The sequence below is a fragment of the Antedon mediterranea genome, chromosome 4 (assembly GCF_964355755.1).
Source record: "Antedon mediterranea chromosome 4, ecAntMedi1.1, whole genome shotgun sequence".
Taxonomy (NCBI): domain Eukaryota; kingdom Metazoa; phylum Echinodermata; class Crinoidea; order Comatulida; family Antedonidae; genus Antedon; species Antedon mediterranea.
The window spans coordinates 14,265,751-14,278,464 of record NC_092673.1 but is presented as its reverse complement, the minus strand read 5'-3'; the positions used below and the strand labels follow the sequence as shown (position 1 = coordinate 14,278,464).

The window sequence follows — 12,714 nt, the reverse complement described above, 5'->3', positions numbered from 1 at the left end:
TAAAGGAAGTAGACTCTACAGCTCACTAGGTCGGTCGGTTGGTAAGTAAACACTAACTTGAGCACGCGAATGCAGCCATATTGCAAATTCAATATTTTAATATTTTCTTCCAAATGCATTTTTATTGTCAACATTATTTAATAATTAATCAATTATTAATTTGATACATTGCATGCTGCTACTCACAAGACTTATGGCCTCAAAATTAGTAACAATATTTGGAATCTCTTTTCTATCAGCAGTAGGCTTGTTATTAGTCAATGTATGAACTACAGGCATACGGAAAATCAAAGCAGTAACAACTGCATATACTGTATACTGGAATGGAAATATGTTTCTAAATAAAAAAAAAACACTTTATAATTTGGCATGTATTATTATGTAGTTTACCTGATCCAACTGGAACCAAGCATTTTGTAGTTGTAAAAATCTGCTGTGATAATGCCTTTCCAATGCCTCTGTCTGATTAGTAGTAGTAGTACTATATTTAAATGTCATTCGTTCATGCTATGTGTATATATATGTCCATAAAAAATTAACCGGTTATAAATTTAGGTAAACAAACGTATTCTTAGACAACAAATTGATATGACTATTCCACAATTTAGAGATCACAACACAAGAGATGTTATAGCCTTTTTAACTTGAATTTGTTTGATCTTTGAAAAATATTTGACAGTTTGAAATGTTGATTTGAAAAACAGTTCTAATGCGTCCTTATTTTGTTTAGGAGTTTTCTTTATTTCTTTTGATTCTAGATAATCAACAATTTTTAGGCTTACGTTGTCATATTTTGGGGCTTTAGATGACGATGATGATGCAGATTTTGGAGGGGCAGACCTTTTTGGTGCTACTACAACTTCATTATTATCTTTGATGATTGGCTCTTCAGTAGCATCCTTTAAATCCAGCTCTTCTGTGAATAAAATAAATAAAATCTGATCGTCCATCATCATATTAAAAAAATCTAAAGAACAAAGTTTTAATTTTATTAAACATTAACCTTATTTATTTTCAGTAACCGTATTAGGGTACGTCCATGAGTTGGGAGGTCTAAGTTATAAAAGTTATTCGAAATTACGGATTACATCTCGGGTCCTCCGTGCGTGGAGTATGTTTTAGTTACCATATGAAGGAATATATATCTTTATTGTAAATATTGTATTTATTTTGACCACTTTGACCCTGGGAAAATAAACGGGGAACATTGGTGGATTTTAGTTTTTTCAATTGTTTTATTATGAATAGCCTATATAGCATAGACCTACCAGTAACATTTCAAGTTTATTTGTTGTTTATTAGGCCTATTACTATTCTAGCTTTGTTCTCTAAAATATAATAACTACGAAACACCCTACTTATCAAACTCTCATAATGGTCATAACTGAAAAACAACTTCAGTATAGTATAGTATAATTAAATAAATCTTGTATAAATCTGATTTTCATAAACAGCAGAGCACATGTACACAATATGCATAGGGTGGAAGAACATTTAAAGAAAGAGCCTGTTATTGCTAGGTATGCGCGTAAAACAAAACAGTCCTTTGTATCCACGGCAGAGCACGTGTACACAATATGCATAGGGTGGAAGAACGTTTAAGGAAACGGTCCTCTGCCGATCCTTTGGATCGTTGGAGCACATGGCCAAAACAATGTCGTTTCTTAATATGCGCACAAGCATGTGACATTGACTGAATTGATGATATAAATTAATGAAGTATTTTATGATGATAATCATAAAATAAAGACACACTTAACATATAAACAATGCATACATTTCAAAGAACTAAAATACTAAATCTTCCTAAACATTCAAATCAAGTATTTAGTATTATATTCAGCTATACAAAAAAACCCGTATACGGTACAGTGTAGGCTAAATGAAGCCTACGGGGTTTCCCCATTTATTTTATGTATGTATACGTACACGACAGTATATGTATGGAAAGCCAAACCCGCCAAAAATACATAATACATACCATCCACCAATAATTAATTCGTACAAAATTTAAACCATCCAATATTATCTCATGCAGTTCAATGAAAACTTAAACCATTCACCTAGTATCTACACCATCCAATATAATGTGTGACCATCTACCACTAGCCCAAACGACAATACGCCGAACAAACTACCCATAACACAAACCATCTAAAGAATGTTGAGCCCAGGCAGCAATAATTGAATTAATCTAACGTTAATACAAGTATATATTAGTCAACTCATTTATCAACATTTCATGTAGTTCATGAACATTTCAAACAAAGCATCTTAATTATAGTTCATCGAATTATAATTCTAATTCATTGCCTGTTTTATACACCGTTCGTCTGTTCAACAGTTGAAACAACTGTTTTGCACACGATACGCCCGTTCGTGAGTTCAAACCATGATATTTGAAGCATCGACTTTCCAAACAGCGATTTTTCGCACCGAACGTATTTTCTTGAGTTAAAGTGGTTGCATTTCAATCACTTACTTTTGATTGGCCAGTATTACACACCGTTCGCTTGTTCGTGATTTCAAACCATGATATTTGAAGCATCGACTTTCCAAACGGCGATTTTTCGCACCGAACGTATTTTCTTGAGTTAAAGTGGTTGCATTTCAATCACCTACTTTCGATTGGCCAGTATTACACACCGTTCGCTTGTTCGTGATTTAATGTGATAACATTTCATTCGACAACTTTTCAAACGTTAGCTTTTGGCTCCGCTTACGTATATATCAGTTGATATACTAATTTTTAATTTTCATACTTTCCATAGTCAGTTTTGTACATCATTCGCATTTACGCATGTAAAGTGTAGATATTCCACTCGACAAGTTTTAAACGGTAGTTGTTCGCACATTTATTGTTTTATTGTTAAATTGTAACTGTTGGCGCCGATTTAATATTGAGGGGCGGGGGGTGAATGTCAACTAATACGACTGTATGACACTTACTTAGGCCTACGTTACACACACAGGTCAGGGAGATGTAAACTAATTTATAAATTTATTTTACATCTCCCTGGTTACACACATTATCACAAACTTAAATAATGAAAAAAAAACCAGAATGAAATAATATAATTTAGCTTGTGGGCCTGTTACAATTTTACGCCCCACAACTAGGCCCGGGGTAACACCCACCTCACCCGCCTGTGGGGGAGAGACAGGGGAGAGAGAGAGAGCTGGTGTTGTGCTTCTCTCTCCCCCTGTGCGGCGGCTGCTAGGATGAGGCCGGCCTAGAGCCATTTTCTGCTCTGTGCTCTCTATATGATGCATAAATTAACTGTTGTTGAGAAGCTTCCATTTGTTTACGGGGTAGGCCTATTTTTTTTGAAATAATGACATTCATTATGTTTTATAGACTATAGTGGAGACGTAATTAATAAATATCCGAATAAACATATTTTACGAATATTTATCATGGATTAATTAAAAACATGTGTATTTGTTATTAAATCATAATTATTTGTTATTCATCATGCATTAAATAACCCAACGCTGTTATGGATGGGGGGCTATTCAACTGCGTAGTTCGTCATTTTTCACACATTGATGCTGATTGAATTGATTCAGCTCAGGAAGACCAAAAAGGTACGTACCGTACGTATACTGATGATAGGTAGATAAATAAATATAATAATGTTTAATAGTGTTTTCCTGTTTTATTATTATTATTATTTTAAATTCTGTGTTTTATCGATTTTGTAGGTGAAATTGATGATGGTTTAAGTTATTGTTATACTTTTCTGTATAGACTAGATAGGCCTAGCAGGCTAGGCATGATATAGGCCCAGCCTAGGCCCTAGGCCTACTTACAATACTAATACTAGGCATAGGCCTAATAATTATTAATATTGGAATTATTATCATTATTTTATAAAAAGCTACAATTAGTGCCATGAGTGGTGACCAGGATTGGAACCTGGATTTTGTAGCTGAAATTACTAATTATAGGAATTATCCAGCTAGGCCAGGCCCTAGCTAGGCCTATAATATAATATTATTACACATACTTATATTAAATTATATATAAACCTCCGATTGTGCGTAGACCGATATTTTAATCAATGGTTGTATTTATTAATAATAATAATAGTACAGAAGCCTACCACTGAACAATTATTTTTTATTTTGCCAAATAGCTCTAAACCATATAGGCCTACTAGGCTCTAGGAATAATATTGATTTTCTAGTATATAAACTTAAAATGTGATAAATTAACGTGAAATTGTGAAAAAGTGTAAATACAAGTTGTATGGACTCATTCGTTTCAGGTATCATCCAGTATGTCAGATGATTTACGTAGTGTTTTGCAGGTGCTGCAGGGGTTAGCAAATTCTATCACAAACACTCCTTCGTCTGCTACCATTTCCAATAGTAGTAGTGAGCTTAGTACTACTACAACCACTAGTCATGCTGCTAGTACTAGTAGGCCTAGTAGTAGATCTACGTTGAGTTCCAGTGCTAGCACCAGCAGTACGCCTAGCAGAGACCAAAGTATTGCGAGTGAACACAGACGACTGTTCAATCGAAATTATGTAAGTTGCATCATGTTACTAAACCCCCTTCTTCTTGGCACCCGAATCGTTTACTATTGTACCGATAGATAGCTTATTAAGTGGCTCCGCGCCTGTACCAATCCAGTTTAAATAATTTTCAATACAATGGTGCCACATTTTAACATGTTGTCCATCACATTTTTATTAATTTTGTTGGAGACTTACCTGGCCGTTCAGTAAAACATCATATATTTTTTGTATTACAAGTAAAATTAACATTTTGAACGAGTTTTTATCACTGTGTACATATAATATTATTTCAGAGACAAACCCCATATAACAGGGGTCATAGCAACAACAGTACCAGTAGTAAACCATCTGGAAAAGGTACGATGCTAATTGTTTTATCGCATCAATTTTAATTGTATTTTCACAATGAGAGTTTAGAAGCTGTCGTGTGTAATGTATTTAGGTCGGTACAGTTATTACGTCATGTTATAGTTGAGTTCGGATAATACTGCCAATCAGGTTTATTGGTGTATGTTTTTTATATAAAGTTGAAATGTTAACAGTTTTATTAAACATATAATAAAAAGAATAACGATGTTATGTATTTCCTAACATATCTGTATATTTGCTAACCTCCAACAATTAGCCCATGTAACAAAATTTGCTATTTAACCAAAAAACATGCCTAATAATAATACAAGGAGGTCTTATCTTCTTAATTGACCGAAATGATTATTAATAAAAGATGGTTTTTATAAGATATTTTATCCTTTTTTAGGAAGAACATTGACAAGATTTTTAGTATGCCTCATGGAACACAAAATGGAAACTGTTCCTACTGTAGCCCAACGTCGAAAACTGAAAGATAACGGCTATGGCGAGAAGAAAATTGTGTTTCCAGCGGAAGGCAATCAAGACGATTTTTGCAACCTGGTATTTAAGTAAAATAATTTTTCTAATGTTTTCACATCGAAATGTTTTCTGTGGTGATTTTGCCAAAATACTGTTTGTTAAAGAGAAAATAATCAACTATGATGATGATGCTTATGACAGTTTGCAAATGAGAACAAAATTCTACATATTTATTTTTAATTTGTTTTTGTAGAACATTTCCGTTGCTTGCAAATTGCGGAGGGTTTGAGATAACAACAGGTGATCGCAAAAAACTGATTGTTGTCCATTACGGGCCATGTAAAGTTCAAGACCTTAGAACATTTGGTTCTGGAAAATTATACATTCGCCCATTGCAGCGGGATATACCGGAGGCAGAAATACCATTAGTGGAAGCCCGAGAAAAATGTTTAAATTGTAGGGCCAACATTTCCATGAAGAACATGAAAGTGCACATCAAATATTGCATGGTAATTACCTGTGAAAGAGAAGAAAGTAGTATTGGTAATCAGTTTCAGTTTTCAGAAACGAGAATTGAAAATCAATTTTCCCGATACGGACTTGCCGGTAATTACCGGTTTTCAGATATTATCAATATTCTCCTTTTTTTATTTGATTTGTATAATACATTTTTAACATAACAAAATGCTTAATTTGAATATTTCTATCATAATTTAGGCTAACAACTTTTTTTTCACTCGACCACGCAATATTACTGTACATTATCTTCTCTTATTGAACCCCAGAACGAAGATTCAAGTTCAGACAGTGACCTGGAACCGGGACTACATGAAGTACCGGCCACCGAAACAATACCGGCCACCGAACCAATACCGGCCTCCGAGAACTTAGAACAGAACAGAACAGAACAGAACTTAGACTTAGAAATTGTTGAAAACATTGTACGTAGGCACTACTCATTCAATGTCTGTGAAGCTAGTTCCTAGTTCATTATTTAAATATAATTATATAAACAACTTTTAGAACTAAAAAACTAAACATAGTGCGATTTCAGTGAAAAAGATAAGCTACCTAGCTATGTTATAATAGAAGTTATGTATTATTGCAAGAGTATGTACTATAGCTTTCGGTTTTGATGAGTATCATCATTTACAAAAATAATTGTTATTTTTAGTTTGTTAACGAACCAGAACGTAACGAACGAGAACCTGCTCTTACTACTATTGAAACAATTGTCAAAGATACCGTGAATTACTGCAATACCCACAACATTAATGGGAATCCTGTAGAAGTGCTACGTTATTACCAAAAAGCTATTGTTTCAGGAAGACCACTAGAGATAGAAGATGAAGCAGAGGTAATCGAAGGGGAAACAAATTTTATTATGATTAATAGAGAAGATGTGCTTGCAACTGCTTTTTCGGAAATTAGGGATATGGCCGACTACCGCAAAACACTGGAAGTGCAATTCTATGATGAGGTATATTAAATACATTTTTATTGTAATAAATAAAATTAACCTTTTGAAATACAATGATAATAAAAAAAAACAATTGAATTTGTAAAAACTAATCGAATATATTCAAAGCATTTTAGTTAAAATGAGATGTTAACCGTGTTGCTATACAGTAATTTCATATCTTACACACAGAGAGCAGCCGATTATGGCGGCCCGAGGAAAGAATTTTTTGTGTTGGCTTTAAGAGCAATAAAAGATGGTTATTTTGATAACGGTATGAAAGAACACGTTCCCGAGGAATATTACTACATCGGCATAATAATGGGTAGGTTTTCAATGTCTACTTACAATAAAATCACGCGATTCACGGTGCTATTTGAGGTTCCTTGACGTGTGACGTGGCGTGTAAATGCAACAATTGTTTTCACCAAATTGGTTCCTAATAGCCTTATACCGTATGTTTTATTTTGTTTCTTTTTACTAGTACGGTACTGTTATAATGATTTAATGTATTTAAAAATGGTTATCTTTTAACAGCTATGAGTATCGTCCAGAATGGCAAATTGCCACAATTCATGCACAGTGACCTTATCGACGAACTCGTCAACAGCAGTGCTCCTTCTGAGTGCATAACCAATTTAAGAAAGGGACTCGCAAAGTTGGGGATATATCAGGTATGTCGTACAGTACTGCTACAATATACATATACAGAGCGCAAAACCAGTTACTGCCAGTTTAAGCTTCTGATCCATATCTTTAAATAAGTAACTAAAACACAATGCACAATGATATGCATACGTCAGATCCAATCACTATAATGCTTCATCTCTGCTTGAAACAATAATGTAATGCGTTCAATGATCAACTGAAAATTGTAAATTCAATTCACTTGTCTACCATTTTATCTAATTATTTTCTATAGCTTTGTTGTCACATACCAACATTTGTTCATCTTTTTCGACCCAGCCCTGCAGCACTATTATCTGTAAAAAAGATGAAAGAATTGTTGAAGCCATCTTTTAAAGGCAGCGATGGCTCAAACACTAAGATATTTGAAAGTTCTGTATATGCCCAATTTCTGGACTACGTCAGAGAGGTTGCTAGTAAGTTATAAGTTATAGAAAAACACAGACTGTCTGTTCGTATATTTTCCTTTTTCTGCCCTACTGTAGCATAATGCAATCCATTATTTGTTTAAACCCTTATTTTAACCGGTGGCCATGCCCTAAAGTTCTCAAGCTTATTTTGGCTTCCACACACTTACCCTTTTTTATTTATGTGTATTTCTGAAGTCACTTTTTGTTTAGTACAATTTAACTTTAAGTTTATTATGTGTGGAAAACAATAAACAAACAATAAAGGAATATTGCATTGAGCACACTTGTAGTGGATGTGTCCGCTATACAAGTGAAGTATTTGTTGTTGCCGTCGCAAACCATATAATAACAGTGTCTAAAATGGCAAAAAAGAGCAATAACCGTAACATACCAAAATAAATTCGCTTTACTCCGACATTTTTCAAATTTTCTTAAACCTCATTACTTTTAATTCATATCAGAACATGCAGTGTTAAAACTATTCAAAGCATTTAAGCCAAGTCACTTACTGATGCGATGGCTAAAAGGGTTTTGTTATGACTTGATTTGTTTTGACTTTTACCTCTCTTTTTCATAGGTGGTAGAAGAGGTCACCTGACGCTTGGTCATCTGTTGCAGTTTGTGACCGGAACGGATGAAGAACCAGTGTTGGGTTTTGTTCTCCATCCACAAATAGTATTTACAGAAACAGCAGGTTCTTTTCTCCCGTCTGCCAACACGTGTATTAACAGTATGCAACTTCCACGGCCAGGTTTAACATGCAGTCTGCCGCCAAAAGACACACTGTTCAATATGTATGATTTGGCATTTTCTCAACAGTTTTTTGGTAATGTGTAGACCTAAGTGGGTCAGAACAAAGCAAGTGACATACTTTAAATAAAGTTTTCTACTGTAGATATGGGTTGGTTCAATCACAGAGCAAAATCCATAATGCTTCAATTTAGGACATGGAGAGTGGATAGAGGAGGTGACCGTTGAGAAAGAGTGGTGGTAATTTGTATTTACATAACGGAAAGATATATGACAGAAGAAGATGAGCGATGGTTGAAAGGGTTGTTATGAGCTAATACGTTTTCATATTATTTCCGTTTTAAACATTAGGCATACCAGTTCTTAAACCCCCTGTACAGGGTAGATCTAAATAAATGAAATATAATATTTGATTCTAAACATTTTAGTGTCGGCAGTTCTTGAAACATTAAGTACAACATTATTTTCAACAAACATATTTAGTTTACACATCAGTAGAAAAAATGTTAAAGCAAATCATATGTTGACTACGGTATTGATTTTAGGACATATAATAACCTTTTCAATTTAATGGCAATAAACGTTTTTCTTTAACAATTAAAGAAACTTGTTGTTAATTAACAATTAAGGCAGTCATTAAATACACCAATCAGTAAAATTGTGCAACATGCTCTCTCTCTCTCTATCCCCAATCTACACAGATATTTTTAGGCCTAATATAATTAACTAATAAAAACATTAACATTCATTTGAGAATAAGTTGTTTTTCAAAACAATCGATATTCACACAGCCTGATTTCCAATACTAAAGTGTAAATGCCAACCAAATTATTAATATATGCATTATGATAATTTTCTATTTTAAACATTCACAATAGTCATTATTACTCATCAAAATTCAGAAACAATATCTAAGCCTCGTAAATAAGGAGTTGCATCCCAAATATCAACTGCATTATTTAGCGCATTGTCTATTTCATCCTTAAATAAAGAGAGTTGTTCATCATTCATTGGACAGGCAGTGTCAGGGACAACTATACCATCATTTTCTTCTGGAAGGGGTGAGTTTGGATCTATACCATACTGCTGAACACTTTCCTACAATAAGCCAAAATAATGAAAGAAGATTAGGTAGATCATACAAGACACGGTAAAATTAAAATGTGTACGGTAACGGCTAACTATACAAGTAGTTTCTCACGTATAATGTGTGTGTCGGGGAGACTATTTTTAAAACAGTTTTTGTTACAGGTTTATAATAACGTAGTTGTTACGACAAACAAATTATACGAACATCCGTTCGCCTTACATTCTAAATCCAAGAATACCGTATAAAATGAAGGTTTTATTTATTACTTTAATTTATACAACTCCACGTTACCTCTGGTATGGCTTCAAAGTACTCAGACGCTATGATGCTTGCATCGGATGCAATATTTTGTATACCCATTATGAACAATTGATTTGGGGTTTTGTTGTGCTCGGTCCGCAGTTTGTGGTTGTTCCACATCAGTTGGAAATCCATCAACATACTATTAATAATGGGTACATAAATGAAATGTAAAATAAAAATATGCGCCTCGTTATCTGGGTCCAAACAACCCATGGTTTCCAAACTGCTAAAGAATGTGCGCCAGGAACATATAACAGCCTCAAATACATCTCTCCACAATCTTTCAATCCTGCTGTTATGAACACTTTTTCCAGTAATAAAACTACCTCTGCCTGGTCCTCTAGAAGGGTGGTTCAACATTAAGCGAGCCACATCAACATTTTCGATCCCCTTGTCCGCTCTCACCCTCGACGGCAATCCCCATTTTCTGACAGCTTCCTGGAAACAAGTTAGAACCGTGCATGCCCTGTTATTTGTACTGAGTTTTAGGTACACTATCGCTCTACTATAACCATCAATACCTCCATGAATCACACACCTCCATCTGTAGAATCAAACATACGACAATTATAAAGGAAACTGAAAATACTTTTATGTTATTGTATCATAAAATGTAAATTTCTTACATTTACATTATCATTTTTCATATCTGCGTCGGGTTGCCTACGAATCTGTTTTGATCATAACATATCGTAAACGTGTAGACCTACTTTATTAGTTTATGATTCCCGTCTATGTGCCACAGAGCCAACGGAGATGGCACTGAATAAACTCGTCTGCGTATGCAACGCAGAGACCGCAAATGACGCCCAACGGGATCAACCCTTTTGACAGAATCTCGCAATGCTTCTCTTCGTACTCGTATGCCGTCTTTCATCAAATGAGCCTCAATTGACTTAAGTCCTAGTGTTAAGATGAAATGATGAATAAAGAAAAACAAATAAGCAAACTATGCAAATAGCTACCGCTACAAACAGTGGTACTACTCTCTATCATTTAGAAAGAATCCCATCCCATCAATAAATGATGCGATCATCGTATCTAACCCAACCTTTCAAAAAATAATCCTTATTTTGTATGCTTATCATGTCGAAGGAGTACTTCTTCTATTCTAAAGTCCGTCGCGTAACAAAACAAGCCATTCTGTATATTTTAAATACCTACCTGATCTTGGAAAATTCATGGTTATCATGCCAATACGCGCGTCTAGAAACTCGGAAGAAATATCTGTGTAGTTTCTTGTTGTCATGTTGTATTCTTGTAGCCTCCTTTCTATCGTTCTTTTACTTACAGAAAACATTTTACTCATGTCCTGAACAGTAAAGTTGTTGTCTACGAAGTAAATGAAAATAACTGACTATGGAGAGAAGACTGAACGGAAAGTAAAATATTAGGTTTACAAAAACACCAAATTTTGTTCATTATTAATACTAAATTGTTATATGGGAATTGGATAATATATTGGCTAGAAAATTCTAAGAAATAATTCAAAGTACTGTACTGTAAGGTAATATTTTCGAGAGAAAAAAGACTCTACATGCTTATTATTGCAAGAGCCTCATAATAATTTAAAAAAAAATAATACAGTAGGCCTACCTATCATGCAACCTACCTACCTTTTGTCATGCAATATATTAATATTTAAATTACAAAATTTGTTTCACATAAAAGTAAAGGTCGTTAGGCCTACTTTAAATTTGTATTAAACACACTATGTTCGTGCTACTATCTTACAAAGATGATAAACAACCATGATCAGCCGAGCGTAAAAAACAAAAAATAATTGTTTTTAAGGCTCGGCTGGTTACGACTGTTTGCCACTCTCTTCAAGAAGAAGATGGCTTCCGAAACACGAATTTAATTTAATGAATGAATTACTTACTTCGATGGTAGCCACTTTACCAAAGACAAGAAATAATTAAAGTAGATAATGATACATAGGCCTAGGCCCAAAACCTAGGAGGCCTAAAAATAATACGCACCCACAAAGAACTGCAGCTGACTACGCCCGATCACAAATCTTGCCCGTCCTGGTCTGCCAGTGTGAATCATGGCAGAGTCCGTAGTGGGATGTTCGTCTCCTACCTGGCCTGGGCCAATGACTTCTTCTATCGCTCTTTTACTCGCTACAAGATTATCGATTACCTCTAACCGGATATTTTCATGCCCGATTATCGTTTCGATAATAACCTCCAGTCGCATTGGGAGTGGCATTAATAGATTTCTATCAATGTTACCATTCACATACTGTTCAAGTGTTTGACAGATTTCTTGCAAAGCAATAGCAATAGGAACATACGCCATGTTAAAGACTTTTGGGAATATGAGAGGGGACTATACATTTTATTCTAGCTGGAATATTTTTAATGAGTACAATTTCAGGGCATAACATGTCCATTGTTCCTAAAATGTTCTCATCTTACGGTTGTGGTTGTGGTTGATTTAATATTACACACTACGGAAAAAAAACCCCTTTTTTGAGAGAGTGTAATTTCCGGACATGTAGAGGTACCATATTTAAAAATGTGTACTGTTCACATTCAGTCAGCGTTGCCAGCGATAAAATTTAAATTATGCCGTATCCTGTCTCAAATAATGCCAGATTGGGAAAAATAATGCCAGATCCCCAAAATGTGGTCCTAAACAGTGCCACCAACG

The 12,714-nt window shown here is 34.5% G+C and overlaps 2 protein-coding genes across 4 annotated transcripts; one reads left to right on the top strand and one right to left on the bottom strand.

Annotated features, from left to right (window-relative positions):
• Nucleotides 1–3,506: 3,506 nt before the first annotated feature.
• LOC140046723 (uncharacterized) lies at nt 3,507–9,152 on the top strand. 2 transcript variants are annotated; one of them, XM_072091425.1, is made up of 11 exons: nt 3,507–3,588; nt 4,314–4,535; nt 4,820–4,883; nt 5,284–5,446; nt 5,611–5,866; nt 6,143–6,298; nt 6,532–6,837; nt 7,009–7,141; nt 7,354–7,490; nt 7,739–7,919; nt 8,491–9,152. In XM_072091425.1, the coding sequence occupies exons 1-11, from the start codon at nt 3,550–3,552 to the stop codon at nt 8,748–8,750; spliced, it is 1,917 nt and encodes a 638-aa protein (XP_071947526.1). In that variant the 5' UTR covers nt 3,507–3,549; the 3' UTR covers nt 8,751–9,152. The 2 variants fall into 2 exon arrangements, with proteins under 2 accessions (XP_071947526.1, XP_071947525.1); XM_072091424.1 differs by having other exon boundaries at nt 3,508–3,588; nt 4,272–4,535.
• Nucleotides 8,615–12,497, bottom strand: LOC140046724 (uncharacterized). Of its 2 annotated transcripts, XM_072091427.1 has the most exons (6): nt 12,039–12,497; nt 11,221–11,388; nt 10,767–10,959; nt 10,045–10,600; nt 9,552–9,761; nt 8,615–8,752 (listed from the first exon to the last, which is right to left on the bottom strand). In XM_072091427.1, exons 1-5 carry the CDS (start codon nt 12,358–12,360, stop codon nt 9,555–9,557), a joined length of 1,446 nt encoding a protein of 481 aa, XP_071947528.1. In that variant the 5' UTR covers nt 12,361–12,497; the 3' UTR covers nt 8,615–8,752; nt 9,552–9,554. The 2 variants fall into 2 exon arrangements, with proteins under 2 accessions (XP_071947528.1, XP_071947527.1); XM_072091426.1 differs by lacking the exon at nt 8,615–8,752 and having other exon boundaries at nt 9,195–9,761.
• Between the last annotated feature and the right edge of the window lie 217 nt (nt 12,498–12,714).